This window comes from Corythoichthys intestinalis, chromosome 3 (genome assembly GCF_030265065.1).
Source record: "Corythoichthys intestinalis isolate RoL2023-P3 chromosome 3, ASM3026506v1, whole genome shotgun sequence".
Taxonomy (NCBI): domain Eukaryota; kingdom Metazoa; phylum Chordata; class Actinopteri; order Syngnathiformes; family Syngnathidae; genus Corythoichthys; species Corythoichthys intestinalis.
This window is the reverse complement of record NC_080397.1, coordinates 59,953,002-59,973,612: the sequence shown is the minus strand read 5'-3', so window position 1 is coordinate 59,973,612 and position 20,611 is coordinate 59,953,002. Positions and strand designations below refer to the sequence as shown.

Sequence of the window (20,611 nt, the reverse complement as noted above, 5' to 3'; positions counted from 1 at the left end):
TGACCATGCATTTGTCAACCTTTGGTAACCTTCGCTTTTTTGATGTAAGGAAGAGACATAAAGAGGAAGGATGACAAGAAAACCCATCCAGCTGAGAAATCATTGATCCTTCAATTAAGTTCGAAATACAAACTGGGCTCGTTGTCCCTCCATGTCTTTCGTAACTGAATTAGAACGACTCCAACTCTAAGTTAACAGAGCTTGGTCTTCATTCTTAACATTCTGAGGGCAAGTTCTAAGCACCAATGGACATTTAACCTCCTCCATTGATACATAGAAGCCAAATAAAGCAGTGTTTTCCCAAGTAAGGTCAGCACAGAGCGCCCCGCCCGCCTTCGCTTCCTCCCGACATTCCCTGCTGTTGCTTTGATGTGAAAGAAATGGCTCCCAGTCTCATCATGCCAATCCTAATACCTCCACAGGAAACTCCCGCTGACAAATCTGTGCTTTAAATACTTAAAGAAAAAACTGAATCAACAAATAAAAGGTGCTGATGCTTTGACCTTGAGAGAAGTGAGGAGCCTACATCTGGAAGCAGTTGAATGACATCAGAGGTTGACAGGTTCTCATCACAGCATGTTATGTCTATGTCAGTCTCACGCTGTCTCCCAATCTTACCGCCTTTGATTGTGTACTTGGCACAAAAGCAAAATGGTCCAAGTAGCATGTTAACAGTCTTAAAGCTCTGAGTTATCTCCTGTTTGTTTAGCATCGAGCCTTCAAGTTTTTCATGGATAAAAGACAAATAAAGCATCCTTTTTAGTAGGGTTGTTCCAATCATGTTTTTTTGCTCCCGATCCGATCCCGATCGTTTTAGTTTGAGTATCTGCCGATCCCGATATTTCCCGATCCGATTGCTTTTTTTTGCTCCCGATTCAATTCCAATCATTCCCGATAATTTTTCCCGATCATATACATTTTGGCAATGCATTAAGAAAAAAATGAATAAAACTCGGACGAATATATAGACCCTACCCACCGACGTCACAAAATCACGTGCTCGCTGTATGGTTCCGCCCACTTGTCCGTCATTTTGTGTCTGTATTATCAATGGTCTCAATTGATCGAGCAATTTATAATGCATTTCATGGAAGACCCGGTGCTTTCGGATGCCGTAAACTCACTTGATGCGTTGCATATAAGGCGTTATGTGGAAAAGCTTCAGTTTATCCATTCGCCAGATCCATATTTGATGCCTAAATCGATGTTTTTCGACCCGCTGTCTCCGCCGTATTTGCCTGACATCTGCTAGCTACCCTGAACTGTACAACTATCTTGTCCACACAAAATCAGCCTATTCTCACGAAAGTTTGAAAAACTTTAAGAGCTTGGAGGCTTATAAATACTTCGTTGCTGGTTGGGTGAAACAGGTCCTCGTCCAAGAAAATTCGGCAGGAATCTATCTTGTGCTTGGAAAGGTGAGTTACGAAATTTTCAATTCAAAATCTTTTGTTCTTGCTAACATCCACTGTCAAGTCTAATGTATTTCATGTCGTTTGTCAATGGAGTTAGGGCTTTTAATGTTTATATGGTTTAGCGATAGCACTCTCACTACATACATACGTGTATGTTGTCAGCGATTAGCCTAGCAATGATCTTAATTGTGGTTGTCAGCCCAAAACCCTCTAAATATATATTAAATGCATCTTACCAGATATAAAATGACTACTACATAATCTGTGGTAATCGTTTGGAGCCCAGTTTTCTCGTCGAATTGCAGCAGCCCATCTCGCTCTCTTCTCTCCGGGTCTCTCGGAATCCGGTAGAACTTCAAGTCTCTCCGTCTTCTCCGTCTATCTTCTCTGTTATTGCAACCGACCGCCACACACGCCTTCACCATTTTGATTATTAATGTTAACGAGCAGAAAAACACGTCGTAAATAGGAGGAATGTACGTAGCCGTAACAGGGAAACATGATGTGTTGACGGACAATTGGGCGGCACCAGTCAGGAGGAAGGAGTTGTGACGTCACGTGGGTAGGGTCTATACATTCAACATACAGTACATAAGTACTGTATTTGTTTATTATGACGAATCCTCAAGATGGCATTTACATTATTAACATTCTTTCTGTGAGAGGGATCCACGGATAGAAAGACTTGTGACTTTGTCTATTGTGACTAAATATTGCCATCTAGTGTATTTGTTGAACTTTCAGTAAACGATATTGCAGCCATGCCCCAATGCATGATGGGAAGTGGAACCATGATGGGAAGTGCAACCATGACTGTGCGTCGTGCTACCAATGGATATATCTTCTCTGCTTTGGGAAATAACTCAAGGTGTTAAGACAATGATTATTTGCCACCTTGCTTCCCGCATTGCTTCCCATGGTATTTCTAATCATATCGAGAGGGATTGCAAGGTTATAACCAATTGAAGGAAGGCTCCAAAGGCTGCCAAAATTCACTCTGCTCGTTTTGTGCCGTCTTTTATCTCTCTACAAAGGTAAAGTGGCATCATTATAGATTGAGCGCGACAATGAATGAGAGAGTTGTACAGCGCATATATTATTAGCATTAAATATATTAACGTGACACATTAATTAATAAATTAATTGCCGCCGTTATCGGGAAATTTTCGATAACCCACCTTCAGCCTGAATTAAAGACTCTGGATGAGTGTAACATATTATGTCTGTAACGTTACATACAATTAGATAACAATTTAATAAACAAAATATATATATATATTAAAAAAAGGCATGGCCGTTTTTTTTTTTTTTTGCCGATTCCGATACTTTGAAAACGACGTGATCGAACCCGATCCCGATCGATCGGGACGTCTCTACTTTTTAGTTATTTTCTTGGGAATCTAGTAGCATCACAGACTGAATTTCTGTTTGGAGGCTTTATTTTTTAAAGGTATTTTGATACATTTACTGTATGTTAAGGATGGTTTCTTACTGTCTGGTGCAGGGATGCGGGCACTAGAAGGAGCAGGTGGTCCTGGAGGCCCGGGAGGACCTGGAAGACCTCTCTCTCCTGGGAGGCCCGGGGGTCCCCGGGGACCTGATAAGGGAAAACGGACAAGAAAAAAAAGATGAGAATAAAGACAGCTACAGTGTCAAAAGAACAGAAGGAAGCGGTGGCGATTCTGTATTACAGGGAAATTTGACAGTGCTCCACCATGCCCAAGGATGGCGCTGTTGTACACAAGATTGTCACAATGGGCTTCTCTCACTTTTTACGGCATCAAGTATGTAAAAATAAATCCCTATTATGCTATTTTTGGATTTACTAGATGTCCTTCGCAATTTGTATGGTCCATTGTTTGCTAAATAAGATAATACAAAGGGTCATTCTAGAATTTGAGGACATTTCACATCACACCCCTCACGTTTTAAAGTGTTTGGTACCAGCTTTTGGCATATTTGTGAGTGAACGAAGTGCGTCTGACAACCACACGTGTCTAACTGTCAACCCATTAACATAAATTTTAGGTTGTTACCACTGTTGTCACAGATTACTTGAAAATGTTATTTTAATTACTTATTACCAGTGCTGCCAACAGCCTTGCAGGGGCCAGGGGACAAGAGACCAATAAAGTAAACTCCACCCCTGCCACCGGTTTGTCACGACAACATACGCAGCACCTTTAATGCTTTGCAAGCAATGAAAGTGTAAATTTTTAAATTATTTTGGATGGAAAGTTAAATTTAACAGACCGTTATGTGATGTGACACAATATAAACAAACAATTTCCATCTATTGTCACATATAGGCTACAGTACAATACAACTGAGAGTGCTATGCCTGTCTGCTAAGCAACAAAACAGTATAACTAAACATCCTGTGCCTGCCCCCTCCACATCCCTGGGGTTATCAAGCCAACAAACAGTGATGCGCTTAGATTTTTTGACAGCAAAGTCATTCATAACATCAGTGAAATCCAGTTTTTGAGCAAGCTCACACACAATGGACAGCATGGCTAGTTTGTTAAGCCTGCCCTGTGATTTGGTGTAGCGTAGGTAGTCTTTTTATTATTTTCATTTTACTTAAGGCTCGGTCTCCTCCAGGTACAGTCATTGGCAAAGACAAGAAAATGCGTAGCTGCTGCTCGATGGATTCGTATTAGCGCTTGCTATCAATACTAATACTAATAATCAATACTTTGTTATTTACCGTTTGTTGGCAATAACGGAGGCCAAACATTTTCTGTAACTCTTCACAAGCTTTTCACACACTGTTGCTGGTATTTTGACCCATTCCTCCATGCAGATCTCCTCTAGAGCAGTGATGTTTTGGGGCTGTCGTTGGGCAACACGGACTTTCAACTCCCTCCACAGATTTTCCATGGGCTTGAGATCTGGAGACTGGCTAGGCCACTCCAGGACTTTTAAATGCTTCTTACGAAGCCACTCCTTTGTTGCCCTGGCTGTGTGTTTGGAATCACTGTCATGCTGAAAGATCCAGCCACGTCTCATCTTCAATGCCCTTGCTGATGGAAGGATATTTTCACTCAAAATCTCTCGATACATGACCCCATTCATTCTTTCCTTTACACAGATCAGTCGTCCTGGTTCCTTTGCAGAAAAACAGCCCCAAAGCATGATGTTTCCACCCCCATGCTTCACAGTGGGTATGGTGTTCTTCGGATGCAATTCAGTATTCTTTCTCCTCCAAATACGAGAACCTGCGTTTCTACCAAAAAGTTCTATTTTGGTTTCATCTGACCATAAGACATTCTCCCAGTCCTCTTCTGGATCATCCAAATGCTCTCTAGCGAACCGCAGACGGGCCTGGACGTGTACTGGCTTCAGCAGAGGGACACATCTGGCAGTGCAGGATTTGAGTCCCTGGCGGCGCATTGTGTTACTGACAGTAGCCTTTGTTACTTTGGTCCCAGCTCTATGTAGATCATTCACTAGGTGCCCCCGTGTGGTTCTGGGATTTTTGCTCACCGTTCTTGTTATCATTTTGACACCACGAGGTGAGATCTTGCATGGAGCCCCAGATCGAGGGAGATTATCAGTGGTCTTGCACGTCTTCTACTTTGTAATAATTGCTCCCACAGTTGATTTCTTTACACAAAGCATTTTACGTATTGCAGATTCAGTCTTCCCAGCCTGGTGCAGGTCTACAATTTTGTCTCTGGTGTCCTTTGACAGCTCTTTGGTCTTGGCCATAGTGGAGTTTGGAGTGTGACTGACTGATGTTGTGGACAGGTGTCTTTTATACCGATAATGAGTTTAAACGGGTGCCATAAATACAGGTAACAAGTGGAGCCTCGTTAGACCTTGTTAGAAGAAGTTAGGCCTCTTTGACAACCAGAAATCTTGCTTGTTTGTAGGTGACCAAATACTTATTTTCCACTCTAATTTGGAAATGAATTCTTTAAAAATCAAACAATGTGATTTTCTGTCTGATGGTTGAGGTTTAACCATGTTGACAATTACAGGCCTCTCTAATCTTTTCAAGTAAGAGAACTTGCACAATTGGTGGTTGACCAAATACCTATTTGCCCCACTGTACGTGTAACATTTAATTTACCTGGTATGAAGCCTACCTTCATATGTCATCAGTCATTTTTACAAAAACACCAATGAAAGAGGAGGACCAATTATAAAATTCTGGTTGGTGCACGGTTGTGCCAATGTCTTTTCGTGGTGTATATGACTGATGTTGTTTGTCTGTAATTAAGAGGTGGAATGTCTCTAATGAAACTCGAATAAGGCAAGGCAAATTCATTTGTATAGCACAATTCAACACAAGGTAATTCAATCTGCATAAGCAAAATTATATGTGCAACAAAGTATTACTGGCAGAAATTCATTGACAAGCTTGCATGGGCCAGTCAGAGGAAGTGCGGCCCCCTCATTGCAGATTTTCAATAGTGGAAACAAGGCAACGCTATAACAACATCTGACATCATTGTTTAGACTTAAAGGTAATATAGCCACTTCCTTTTACTGTGGCACCTCACTGTACTAGAACTGACAGGCGTAGTCTGACAATTATTACTTTGTGAGGTGATGTTATTACAACCCTGGTTTGACACACATATTGGTCATTTTCACTTAAAGTTGCAGCATAAGCAGTCGGGATGATTGGGAGCATAGTCTGAGCTACATACAACCATTTCAAATGACCCGCTTACCTAGCCCAAATAATGTCAAAACATATTCAACCAGCTTTGCATTTGTCATCTATGACACAAAGTTCAATTTACAGGTAGTCCCTGGGTTACGAACGAGTTCCTACGCTGGTGACGTAACCTGAATTTCCACGTCAATTGGAATGAGCCTTATAAATAACTATCCAGAAAGTCCAAACGTATTGTATTTTGTGTACTGATGGAGGATACACTGCCCTCTGGTGGCAACATTGGGTCTGGCTTGACTGTTGCCTTACATGACTGAGAAGCAGAGTCCGATGTCTGAAATAGATAAAAAAGATAACTGTAAGTTGTTTCTGCTAATATATGTTTACATATGCATTTTTAATTGATTTTACAGCTACAGTTTGTGGTGTTACATGTGAGCGATTTTCAATGAGAATTGTAAATACGTTAGCATTCATAGCATTTAAGCAAGCGGACTTTTGTTAGGCAAATTCGGCTAATCTAATCTACTAAATTTACATATCGATTAGACTACATGGATGTTTGAACACCAATTGTTTTCTGTCAAGTGTTTTATTGTTAAAGTGCGTTTTGTTTTGAACATAAGTGTACATATGCGTGTTAGAGCTTTACAAATTGTCAAAAGTGAAGGAAGTAAAAAGCTTCAAAAAGCACAATTGCCTGAAGGGAATAGCGTCCTTTCCCATTTTTACTGTTTGTATTACTCTAACACACCCATTATAAAATAAATAGCATGTACAGTGCCTTGCAAAAGTATTCGGCCCCCTTGAATCTTGCAACCTTTCGCAACATTTCAGGCTTCAGACATAAAGATATGAAATTTAATTTTTTTGTCAAGAATCAACAACAAGTGGGACACAATCGTGAAGTGGAAGAACATTTATTGGATAATTTCAACTTTTTTAACAAATAAAAAACTGAAAAGTGGGGCGTGCAATATTATTCGGCCCCTTTACTTTCAGTGCAGCAAACTCACTCCAGAAGTTCAGTGAGGATCTCTGAATGATCCAATGTTGTCCTAAATGACTGATGATGATAAATAGAATCCACCTGTGTGTAATCAAGTCTCCGTATAAATGCACCTGCTCTGTGATAGTCTCAGGGTTCTGTTTAAAGTGCAGAGAGCATTATGAAAACCAAGGAACACACCAGGCAGGTCCGAGATACTGTTGTGGAGAAGTTTAAAGCCGGATTTGGATACAAAAAGATTTCCCAAGCTTTAAACATCTCAAGGAGCACTGTGCAAGCCATCATGTTGAAATGGAAGGAACATCAGACCACTGCAAATCTACCAAGACCCGGCCGTCCTTCCAAACTTTCTTCTCAAACAAGGAGAAAACTGATCAGAGATGCAGCCAAGAGGCCCATGATCACTCTGGATAAACTGCAACGATCTACAGCTGAGGTGGGAGAGTCTGTCCATAGGACAACAATCAGTCGTACACTGCACAAATCTGGCCTTTATGGAAGAGTGGCAAGAAGAACGCCATTTCTCAAAGATATCCATAAAAAGTCTCGTTTAAAGTTTGCCACAAGCCACCTGGGAGACACACCAAACATGTGGAAGAAGGTGCTCTGGTCAGATGAAACCAAAATTGAACTTTTTGGCCACAATGCAAAACGATATGTTTGGCGTAAAAGCAACACAGCTCATCACCCTGAACACACCATCCCCACTGTCAAACATGGTGGTGGCAGCATCATGGTTTGGGCCTGCTTTTCTTCAGCAGGGACAGGGAAGATGGTTAAAATTGACGGGAAGATGGATGCAGCCAAATACAGGAACATTCTGGAAGAAAACCTGTTGGTATCTGCACAAGACCTGAGACTGGGACGGAGATTTATCTTCCAAACAGGACAATGATCCAAAACATAAAGCCAAATCTACAAGGCAAGGCAAGGCAAGGCAAATTTATTTATATAGCATGGAATGGTTAAAAAATAAACGTATCCAGGTGTTAGAATGGCCAAGTCAAAGTCCAGACCTGAATCCAATCGAGAATCTGTGGAAAGAGCTGAAGACTGCTGTTCACAAACACTCTCCATCCAACCTCACTGAGCTCGAGCTGTTTTGCAAGGAAGAATGGGCAAGAATGTCAGTCTCTCAATGTGCAAAACTGATAGAAACATACCCCAAGCGACTTGCAGCTGTAATTGGAGCAAAAGGTGGCGCTACAAAGTATTAACGCAAGGGGGCCGAATAATATTGCACGCCCCTCCTTTCAGTTTTTTATTTGTTAAAAAAGTTTAAATTATCCAATAAATGTTGTTCCACTTCACGATTGTGTCCCACTTGTTGTTGATTCTTGACAAAAAAATTCAATTTCATATCTTTATGTTTGAAGCCTGAAATGTGGCGAAAGGTTGCAAGATTCAAGGGGGCCGAATACTTTTGCAAGGCACTGTATATGGGTATGGTTTACGTGACAAAAAATAAACAAAACAAAACAAAAAACAAGTCAAAATTGCTTAAGTTGAGTATCTCGTAACCCGAGGACTACCTGTATTTCCATTTTCCCATGAACCTGTCTTTAAAGTCAAAATTAGTTTTGCATTATATTGGACACAGTCCAATCCCATGTTTATCTCTTTATAGAAATAAGTACAATGAGGAAATCATACTTTTTGGATACCTTATGTAGCACTGATTTAGGGCGGTTATGAAGTAATGTAGGAAGAAAAACAATAACATCACAAGCACATGGAAAGCATAAGGGTCTCCGATTTGTGTATATATAGCTCATATTCACTTAGGTTGAAGTCGAATGTTCCTCGGAGAATACGTTTGTTAAAAAAAAACGGTCAATGTCTAGTCGATTCCCAGCAGCAGGTTCAGAACACAGGTCATACAAATTTTAAAAGGCCTTCGCGATCCAGAACGGAGAAATAACAGCGTGCGTCGAGAGCAGATGTTATGACACACATGCACCACTATTTGCTTTATTATCATTCAAGTCACAGCTGCCTGTGGATTTACTTTTTCCTACAGTTGATTTATTCGAGGGCTGAATACACGGAGCAGGTTTATTCCTCTGTTTATACTCTGATTGGTGACCATGAGCTACAGCCGCACGTGTCGGTGCAAAAGTAGACTTGAAGTAGTTGAGAGTTTTAATGCCTTGTGAAAAAGAACTATTCCAAACATCCAAATGAAATGAAACAAATGGCCCAAATTCAGCAAGTTAGCAGGCAAAATGTCTGTCGGACTACAGCTGGAGCTCCTTTTTGGATTGACCAAGTTGTTCAAGTGGAATACTAACACTCTAAAGCCGGATATCGTGGCTCAGTCTTGTTTCCTCCAATGTTTGGTCAATCAAATTCCTTAAAAGTTGAGATTCAAGTAAAGTCCTCTCTGCCGTTCCAAGAAACACAAATTTAAGATAAAGTTTTGAAATGGTTTGTCTCATGTCAAAATATTCAGTCGGTTGTGGCAAGGTTCTGTGATGGCCAGGGGTGGACCGGAACCAAAAATTGCCCTGGTATCCACCCTTGCTGGATCACTAATTAATGAATAAATGATGATTTTTACTAGGGCTGTCAAAATTATTGTGTTGACGAGCAGTAATTAATTTTTTAAATTAATCACGTTAAAATATTTGACGCATTTAGCGCACATGCCCCGCTCAAACAGATTAAAATGACAGCACAGTGTCATTTGTGTCCGTCTTGTGTCTTATCTTTCCATTCCAACAATAATTTACAGAAAAATATGGCATATTTTATAGATGGTTTGAATTGCAATTAATTACGATGAATTAATTTTTAAGCTTTAATTAACTCAATTAAAAATTTTAATCATTTGACAGCCCTAATTTTTACCTTTTGTAAAAAGAATTCTTGTAACTGAAGCAACTCTAGCCTCATGTATAAAATACCTGTCAACTTTGGGCCAAGGTAGCCCTTATGAAACATCGTATTTTCCTGTAAAACCCAAGCGCGGGTGGTGCTAGCTAAGGATGCAACAGTACTCGGTTTTATATTGAAACGTTCAATACGTCCTCTTCGACTCAATAGCAAAAATATTCGATCCAAATGAAAAGCTTCCGAAATGTATTTTCCAAATTTATTTTTGTCGTCTCTCTCGCTAAAATGTCCGGCGCAGCTTTGCCTTGACACAACAAACTCTGCCGCTAGCAGCTCGCCTCCTACTCCAAACTGCCTGATAAGTGGGAGCTGTGGCGGACGAGCATCATTGCTCGTGAGGTAAGACAGAATCTTAAGGAGGCGGCTTGCCAGCTTTAATGTCGCACAGATCTGTTGTTTGGCAGCATTTTGGGTGCGCTAATATGCCATCCCCACTGGTACATTTTTAACAAAGACCGTCTTTACGGATACGTATAACAACGTCCGCCAATATATTGTGGCTGACTAGGCTGCAACGAATAGGCGCACTTCCACAACAGGCAGCTTAAGATCCTGGGACACAAAGCGCTAACTCACGATTACATAATGAGCAATGAGTGTCAAATTAAGAGCGCTGTACTTCAAACTCGTCCTGTTTATGAAAGTCAATTGTCAAATGCTGGTGTTGTGCAGTAATGAGCAGATGTGACTTCTGTGGCGTTTGTTAACTTTATTAATGCCCGAAAACACTCGCGCGCACACACTGGATATCATCAAATAGCAACCTAGATGTGCTACGTTAGATCCCCCAAGTCCCATGCCATTGGCTGCGTGAGCCTAGAGTGATCATGGGATGCGTAGTCCATATACTACATCAATGAATTAAAAACCGCCATGACTGAATGGAAGTTATGCAGGCCAAATCAATCCATACCAGTGAGGCAGTGACTATAGATAATGCTGTAAGCTGCAAATATTGTTAATTCAGTACGTGACACAGATGGACTCCGACAACAAATAGAATGTTTTGCTCATGTGGTAAACATACCTGCTAAGAGAGGAGTAGCAATCAACAGTGTGCCCCGCCTCACTTTACAAACCGTAAAGATTGTACTGAGTAATTTTATACATAACTTCTTCAGATCAGTAAGAAATAAGCACATAAATATTATGCACTATAATGCATGTTTATATGATGGTGTTATTTTTGCTTGTTAGTAAAATTAAAAAAAAAAAAAAAAAAAAACACTTGTATTTTTTGTTTCAGAGCACTAAATGTATTGGAATCAAATCGAAATGTGTGTCCCTTGTATCGAAAATCGTACCGAACCTTGACTTTACTGTATCGTGACTTTACTGTACCGTACCTAGAGCTAGCTTAGCGTAGCTTGTGGAGTCTTTTCCCGTATGGCATTTACTGTACGCCTGCCTGTTTCCGTGCAAAAGATTGTGAAAATTCCGTACAAAATACCAGCTGGAGGGAAAATATTGCGACGAGGACCATAGTGCAATAATATAAGGGATTTCAGATCTTCTCTTCTTACTGTATTCAATTGATTAGCCATGCACTACAGTTTTTTCTGATGTGAAAATAGAGCAGGGCGGTAAACCGAAAATTTACCGTTACCGAAATTCTTCACGATGACCGACGTAATTTTGACCATGTCGGCAAATTCGGTAGTTTAATAAAAGAAGAAAAATATAGTCTTTTCATCCCGCTTTGACTCTGTGTTGTTCGGCTATGTTCATTCCCCTTTAAGAAAGCAGACAGTGTGCTTACGTTTGGAGTCACATGGTTTTCAGGAAGCCAATCAAACAGAAGCCCGGTAGGCTAACGATAGCTGCTAACGCTAGCGGCTAACGCTACAAGTAAACGGGATGAAGTCGGGCTTAAGTTAGCTTCGCCAAACTTTCACCCGACATTAAGTAAACTCTTGACGGGTTCCAGATAGGGATGGAAAAACCGAGGCTTTCTGAAACAATGAACCACTTTTAAGACAATTGCCCTAAATTGAAACACTGTTTGACACACTGCAAGAGCCCCATCTACTGGATAAACAGTGCACGTTTCTTTTTAAAAGTAAAGTTGACAAATTGCCTCACTCAGCATTACATATCTTCAATAGAATTAAGTGGATGTCGTCTATTTCAACCAGGAGATCGTGTCGTCATTAAGTGTGATTTACACAATTAAAGTTGACCTCTTTAAGCCTGTGTCATTGCTTTTGTCTGTGAAGATATGTTCAAAGCAGTATTTGTAATACACGACAGTGCTAGTCTTGTAAGTGGCTCGTCCTAGATGACGGGGAGTAACTATGTATTGTTTATTTTTTGTAAAAATTACAGTACAGTAAGCACAGTGCTTGGGAACAGGAATATTATTTATTGCATACTGTAAGGATTATAAGATGTAAGTAATTTTTTTTTTTTTTTAATTTGAAAAGACATTCACTTAATATCCACATGACATGGCCTTGAGCCGAATAAAAGAAAGGAAAGGTTTGAGAAACATTTTATTTTTTAATTAAGTATCATTTCTGGGGGGCGGGTGGATGTGTCGTATTTGTATCTACTCTAAATATCTAAACGTATGCCACTATCTAGTGTATAACAATGCGGAATGAATTTAATGAAATTCAAGTGATGATATTTTTCAAGTCATACAAGGTGTTATAAATGTTCACACAAGAATTCTGATTGTTTACAAGATTTTTTTTTTTTATACTTAATGTTTAGACTGCATGTGCAATTGTTAAATTGAAAGCTGGTAAATAAATTTAACGAGAATTTATCGTTATCGAGGTAAATCTGCTCAATTTATCGTGATACGTACTTAAGGCCATATCGCCCAGCCCTATGTGAAAATTGAGTGATTCATTGGCTGTTGAAAACTTATGTGAAAATTGCACTAGATAAAATTTTTTTAAAAAAAACAGAGAAGTGCCCGGTACGCCCGATGGCCAGTCCACCTCTGGTGATGGTCTTACCTACAGGTCCTGAGATTCCCTTCAAACCAGGACTTCCAGGTGGGCCCCTTGCACCCGCGTCACCCCGGGGTCCACTGGGACCTGGCAAGCCTCGAGATCCTGCTTTCCCTAATGGAGGTGAATATAATCATCACTACCCATACACAAGGATTTTGATTTGATTTTCAACTGTAAGAATAATTTACCATCTCTGCCTGGAAGACCATCGTTGCCTCTTTCACCCTGAGGACCTGTAATAGATGGACATAATTGCGCTGCTGCTAATTACCTCCACTGAGCTACAAAACCCAAAGGGCAAAAGCAAATAGTCAAACTAAAGATTGATTGTTGGTGTAAATGGAATTATTCTTATCATCCAAAAGCATTTGATCTGTATCGGTAATGTGTTTTTTTTTTTTTAGGCTGGACAACAATTTGAATTCTTCATTACAATTAATAACATGAGATTATTTCTATTGACTGCAATTATTTGCATTGCTATACCGTACCTGTCAACCCGAGGCCATTGGCAATCGTACAAATAGTGGGGTATGCCCTCACAAATTGGCGACTAATCTTACAACTAGGGCTGTCAAACGATTAAAATTCTTAATCGAGTTAATCACAGCTTAAAAATTAATTAATCGTAATTAATCAAAATTCAAACCATGTATAAAATATGCCATATTTTTCTGTAAATTATTGTTGGAACGGAAAGATAAGGCACAAAACGGATATATACATTCAACATACTGTACATAAGTACTGTATTTGTTTATTATAAAAATAAATCAGCAAGATGGCATTAACATTATTAACATTCTGTTAAAGCGATCCATGGATACAAAGACTTGTAGTTCTTAAAGGATAAATATTAGTACAAGTTATAGAAATTTTTTATTAAAACCCCTCTTAATGTTTTCGTTTTAATAAAATTTGTAAAAATTTCAATCAAAAAATAAACTAGTAGCTTGCTATTGTTGATGTCAATAATTACACAATGCTCATTGTGCTTAAACCCATAAATTCAGTCGCACCAAAGCGCCAGCAGAGGGAGACAAGAAACACAAGTAACAAGTGGACATGTCTCTGTGCTGTCATTTTAATCTGTTTGAGCGGGGCATGTGCATTAATTGCCTCAATTATTTTAACGTGATTAATTAAAAAATTAATTAACGCCCGTTAAAGCGATAATTTTGACAGCCCTACTTACAACGTTTTATATAGCATGCAATATGAAACAAAAATAAAACTCAATTTTTAAAATAATACTATGAATTTATTGGTAATATTGTCACATATAACCTGGTGCAATCAAAGAACAATCAATATCTTCAGCTACATCATGATTACTAAAATTTAACAGTGACTTTGGTTATAATTGTATGTAGCACTTTTGGCAATTTCTATCATGTCTTTTGATTAGGGCTGTCAAAATTATCGCGTTAACGAGCGGTAATTAATTTTTTAAATTAATCATGTTCAAATATTTGACGCAATTAACGCACATGCCCCGCTCAAACAGATTAAAATGACAGAATGTCCACTTGTTATTTGTGTTTTTTGTCTCCCTCTGCTGGTGCTTTGGTGCGACTGAATTTATGGGTTTAAGCACCATAACGTAATGTAATTATTGACATCAACAATGGCGAGCTACTAATTTATTTTTTGATTGAAATTTTTACAAATTTAATCAAAACGAAAACATTAAGAGGGGTTTTAATTTCTATAACTTGTACTAACATTTATCTTTTAAGAACTACGAGTCTTTCTATCCATGGATCGCTTTAACAGAATGTTAATGTTAATGCCATCATGTTGATTTATTGTTATAATAAACAAATACAGTACTTATGTACGATATGTTGAATGTATATATCCGTCTTGTGTCTTATCTTTCCATTCCAACAATAATTTACAGAAAAATATGGCATATTTTATAGATGGTTTGAATTGCGATTAATTACGATTAATTAATTTTTAAGCTGTGATTAACTCGATTAAAAATTTTAATCGTTTGATAGCCCTACTTTTGATGGCTGCACTTCAGCTCGCAATTCAGTTTGACTTGAAGGTAGTTTGTTTGTGTGTCCAAATATAAATTAAAAAGGTCAATCAATAGAATGAATTTACCGATGTAATCTTTGAGTCAGGGAACATTTCTTTTGCTAATTCTGAGAAGTGATCAGGAATAGTTGCGGGCAAATTGTGTTTGGCAACAAATTGGAAGAATAAAATCTTCACTTTCGTCACTTTTCATTCTGCAGACTGCATCTTTATGACCAGTGTTGTTAATCTTACTTTAAAAAAGTAATTAATTACAGTTACAAATAACTTCTGCCCAAAAAGTAATTGAGCTAGTAACTCAGTTACCTGAACTTAAGAGTAATTAGTTACTTGGCAAAGTAACTCGTGTTCCAGTATCTTTCAAAAAACAACATAGTAACCTTTGCTATGTTTGGAAGTCATTTAATGATGTGAATCAACTGTTAAAGTTGTTAAAATTGCACCCATTTTAGCATTAGTTCCCTTCTGTCTACTTTCAACATGTGAAAGTTTTAAAACTGTTTCATCATTTAAAGATAGATTCAAGTCAAGATTTTGCCAATTTAGGAGTATTTTAGATAAAAAAAACTTACTTAGGTTCGCTAGGAAGTTTCACTACAACAGAGCCTTTCTGAGAAGTCGACTGCTTTAAGTCGACTTCTCAGAAAAGCAAGTGTATCATTTCGCATCTAGTTCATATTAGGGCTGTCAAACGATTAAAATTTTTAATCGCGTTAATTACAGCTTAAAAATTCATTAATCGTAATTAATCGCAATTCAAACCATCTATAAAATATGCCATATTTTTCTGTAAATTATTCTTGGAATGGAAAGATAAGACAAGACGGATATATACATTCAACATACGGTACATAAGTACTGTATTTGTTTATTTGTTATTAACATTATTAACATTTTGTTAAAGCGATCCATGGATAGAAAGACTTGTAGTTCTTAAAAGAAAAATGTTAGTACAAGTTATAGAAATTTTATATTAAAACCCCTCTTAATGTTTTCGTTTTAATAAAATTAGTAAAATTTTCAATCAAAAAATAAACTAGTAGCACGCCATTGTTGATGTCAATAATTACACAATGCTCATGGGTGCTTAACCCCATAAAATCAGTCGCACACAAGCGCCAGCAGAGGGTGCCAAAACTAAAAAAACATTTCATATGGACACTTGGACATTGCACTGTGCAGTCATTTTAATCTGTTTGAGCGGGGCATGTGCATTAATTGCGTCAAATATTTTAACGTGATTAATCTAAAAAATTAATTACTGCCCGTTAACGCCCTTGACAGCCCTAGTTCATATACATGTGATATCTAGCGTAGCATCATGTGGGCGTAGTTTGTGGGCTGTCGGCTACAGTCAGGTATTATTGGAGCCACCTAGCCTAGCATCGCGTTTGTAACGGCGTCACAACTGCCGCTTTCCCACTCCCACTCTTCTTTCTCCGTGTCTCTGACTTTTCTCGCGTCATTCAACCAACGTAGTAATGCATAGTAATGCACATTGTCTCGTTGCCAAAACGGTGACAAAATCCGAAGGGGGAAAAAAAACGTAATGCACGAAAAACGTACAGATTTGAACGTACGGCGTACACATTTAAAAATCGGTGCTCACTTGTACAAATTATACCTAAACCGTATAACTTGACAGGTGTGCTATACACTCAGACTATAATACATAACGTGCAAAAAAATAAGTATTTGAACACTCTGCTATTTTACAAGTTCTCCCACTTAGAAATCGTGGATGAGTCTCAAATTTTCATCCGCTGTGAGCAGGGGTGACAGTGGTTAGAATTTTTTGCCGGAACTCCCAGACGTGAAGGTCGCCACGGAGCCAGAAATTGTATTATTTATTTATTTATGGGGGGGGGCAAAACTACGGAAAACTGTTTTGGTCAGTTATTTCACATACAAAAACTGATTTTCATTCAAAAAATTTCAATGATTTGCAAAATAAAAGTTACAAAAACAGCTATTACCCCAACCTCCATCTCCTAATTTTATTTTCCCTAATTTCCTCACATACTAAATGCCAAATCTCAATTTTAACTACTTAACTCTACTAAGAACATAGGATGTAAATTATATAATTGGAAATAATGTAAACATTTACTTTTTGTTGTGCTTTTATAAATAATTATAAGTAACATACATTCAGAAAAATAAGTACAAATGACTTACTGTATTGGCCCGAATATAAGACGGGCCTGATTATATGACGACCCCCTCTTTTTCAAGACTCAAGTTTGAAAAAAAGACTTTTCTAATACCAAATTAATTTTTATGCAGAAAATAATTACAGGACATCTGCAACAAATGATTATAATATTTTTGAGAGAAAAAGCATGTTATTTTGCCTCATTCAAATCTTAATATCTGAACATTTAAATATGTAAACTAAAGTGCAATCACATTCGTAAATGAATGGCTTCTGGTTTTTGAAATGTAAATAAACCAATCTATTGTGATAAAACAACAAAATTGCAATAACTGCATTAACCATCAAAGTCTAACTGCAACTGTAGTCTTGAAACAAATCTGAATAAGGAAAAATTACAATAAAATAATGCAAACTGGTTAAACTTGAGAGTAGCTGAGATCTGTCATGACAGAACATCGCTTCAAAGATATCTGGTGCCATCTAGCGTTGTGAATGAGTATAATGTCTAGACCGCGAATGTAAGATGACCCCGACTTTTTCAGTCTTATTTCAATGCAAAAAAAAACACCGTCTTATATTCGGGCCAATACGGTAAAAGTCCACCTCCACTCCATTATCCTGAATCAGATGAACTTGTTTGAGGTCGAAGGCAGCATAAAGACACTTGTCCACCCCATACGAGCTGGCTCGTCAACTGATAGTGAAATCTATGGCCTGAGTTAACTCAAAGTTAACTAGTTAAATTTCCCCAAGGACGTAGGTTTTCATAGGGACGGTAGGGACATAACACTACCAACTTTTCAGAATGCTCAAATTGTCCCCACCAACTTTTAAGCGACTAATTTTGCTACTAAAAGTCCGACCTGCATCCGAGTTAGCATAACATTAAGCTGTGTGAACTTGCTAACCTGTAAAACTCGAGTAGAAAGCTGCTTAGATGTGTCTTCCTGTATGTTTTCTACTGTCAACTTTAATTTAACTGTGCATTTTGTGCATTTAGTTATTAAAAATGTATTTATTTTCGACATAATTTTTAAAAGAAAGTATATTTGCAGCCTATGCACATTTTGAACCCTCCCCCCCCAAAAAACTACACAAAACACACAACCACTGTTAATTTCCTTCAAATGAAGCAAGCATTTTGAAAAATGACTTTCTCACTATGAAAATAATTTTAACTTTTTTTTCATTTTCATGTAGTAAGCAGCTATTTTTTAGAAATGTACCCAATCTGTTTGGTCTTATTAATTAAGCTTGAGAACAATAAACCGATACGCCCGGATATCCGGTTTTACAGGGGAGAGATACAGATGTATCGATAGTAAAGTTACCATTCGACAGTAATTAGCCATTAAATAGTCAATGAACCGATAGTACAGATAGAATTCGGCTATCGCGAGCACAAGAATCGGCTTCTAATGCCTAGTTCAATGCATTGCGTAATATGATAATAATTTAGCTTTTACTTCACATGCTGCGCTTGTGTCATTCATCACACAGCACACTTAGATCGAGACCGCACGCATGATATAATATGGACAAGCACTACTCACAGTCGTGGTTGCCTCAACTTCCCATGCATTTCGGCAGAACCTCTACTAGTCGCCGTCATTACCCGATCGTCACGGGCGTGTCATAACAACGCGAGAGCTAACGAAACAACTAACGCACGCTGCGTAGCATTTTTTCACAGCCAAAAACGAAACTAGTATTGGCAACGAAGCAACATGCTAAAACAATGGACAGTTTGCGCACCACGCCAGCGACGTGCAGCGATTGATTTTCAACGCACCCAGGAAAACAAGTCGGACTTTGAAGTGATGAAGGCAGCCAGGTCTGTTTGCATGGGACAGAGCTTGTGTGAAGTGTGGAGCGGTACAGAGATCGTGAGTTTGTAACCCTGAAAAATAACCCAATACAATGGTGGAAAGGGCGGTATATTGTTTCCACGAAACGCAGTCTACTTAAACATGAACATGTGGATTAGTTGATCTTCCTCAAGAAAAATCTGCCCTTCAAAAAAGATATGGACAGTGATGAATAAAAAATGAGGAAGCACAGGCATAAGTGAATGACTTTGCTGTGTATTAGGTTAAAGTAATGATTATTGACCTGTCCGTCTAAAATGCCATGTTTTTATTCCCCCAATTATACCAGTCGTAAAGGATAATTTATTATTTATTTATGATAACACTAGCTGGTTTAATTGTTTTTTTTCTAGAGCTGCTGCATCTAATTAATATTTTTTGTCTGTAAGATGTTTATGTTGAAAGTTTGCACTTAAATTACTTATCTCTTGTGTTAAGAACACCAGGAAATACAGTAATTGAATTACTGCACTTTATTGTTGTCTGTCACTGGAGTTTTATTTTATTATCAATCCCATCCAACAAAATGACGGTCATATATAAAGCCTTATTTTTTTTTTCATAAAAAATAAAACATAACATTGGTATGACATTTTGTTTAATTTTGCTATATTAGAAATGTGGTCTTATGTTCAAAATACTGTACAAACACACACAACAAATATTTACTATCGTATCGTTTTCACTCTATCGAACCGTATCGTTCTTACACTGTGTCGAATCGTATCGAATCGCTCGGCCTTAAAAATGTATCGTTTTTTTAATCGAATCGTAACCTGTGTATCTAGATACATATCGAATCGGATTCATGCCAGAGATTCCCAACCCTATTATTTATGTCCCGTCCCCAGCAAAAAATACTTGCAGGTTATGCTGTAATAGCGTCCCTACCAATGTTGAGACCAAACGTACGCCCTTGAGTTTCCCAGTCTTAGTTTTTTTTTTTCTTAATCGTTTATATTTAAATGCGGCAATTGTTTCTTTGCACCAAGCTAAATGAACGTTCAATTTCAGCAGGTTCCATTCGTTCCGTTATTGCTGCAGCCAAATCTGGGCTCAAGTTCAGGAAAGAAAAAGTGAAGTGCTTGCCTTGAGCTCCGTAAACGACCACCTCAAATGACTCCCTTACTCAGACAGCAGGAAATGAGTGTATGTGGACAGTAGGAAATAGGATATATATAAGTGCATACGTGTGCAGGTAGAAAGGGCAAGAGTGGTTGGTAATGGTGAAAGATTATTTAAAGTGTGGACTCCCACTTATTTCAAGTAGAGTATAATCATTAAACCTTTCTTGACAGTAACTTATACCCACCAGCAGGTCCCTGTTCACCCGGAGCCCCTTTAGCAGGAGCTGCGCCCAACAATAAGGCAGCCTCAGGTGTACCTTTTCCTCTGGACAGAGGTTGGCGTTGAGATACGGACGGCAAGGCAGTGAGTACTTGGACCTAGTGATGAAACATGTTAACTCACACACAGTACATCCTAATCTATGTTGCATTAGTGTACAAACCTTAGTCTCCAGCGAATTCAGCCTATCATTCATTGCAGTGATCCGACTGCAGTTGAGGCAGTCTAGAAAACACAAAATACCTATTTACATCCACGGTAGGCAAATGCCAGTCTT

The 20,611-nt window shown here is 38.4% G+C and overlaps 1 protein-coding gene across 4 annotated transcripts in view; it reads right to left on the bottom strand.

Annotated features, from left to right (window-relative positions):
- The window catches only part of emid1 (EMI domain containing 1), a 184,793-nt gene that overhangs the window by 29,919 nt on the left and 134,263 nt on the right, over positions 1-20,611 (bottom strand). For all 4 annotated transcript variants that reach the window (XM_057831311.1, XM_057831312.1, XM_057831313.1 and 1 more), the window contains 5 exons: positions 20,498-20,559; positions 20,300-20,432; positions 13,101-13,145; positions 12,916-13,023; positions 2,908-3,012 (listed from right to left, as the gene is read on the bottom strand). In XM_057831311.1, the coding sequence (XP_057687294.1) occupies positions 2,908-3,012; positions 12,916-13,023; positions 13,101-13,145; positions 20,300-20,432; positions 20,498-20,559 (453 nt within the window). The remainder of the gene's footprint in view (positions 1-2,907; positions 3,013-12,915; positions 13,024-13,100; positions 13,146-20,299; positions 20,433-20,497; positions 20,560-20,611) is intronic.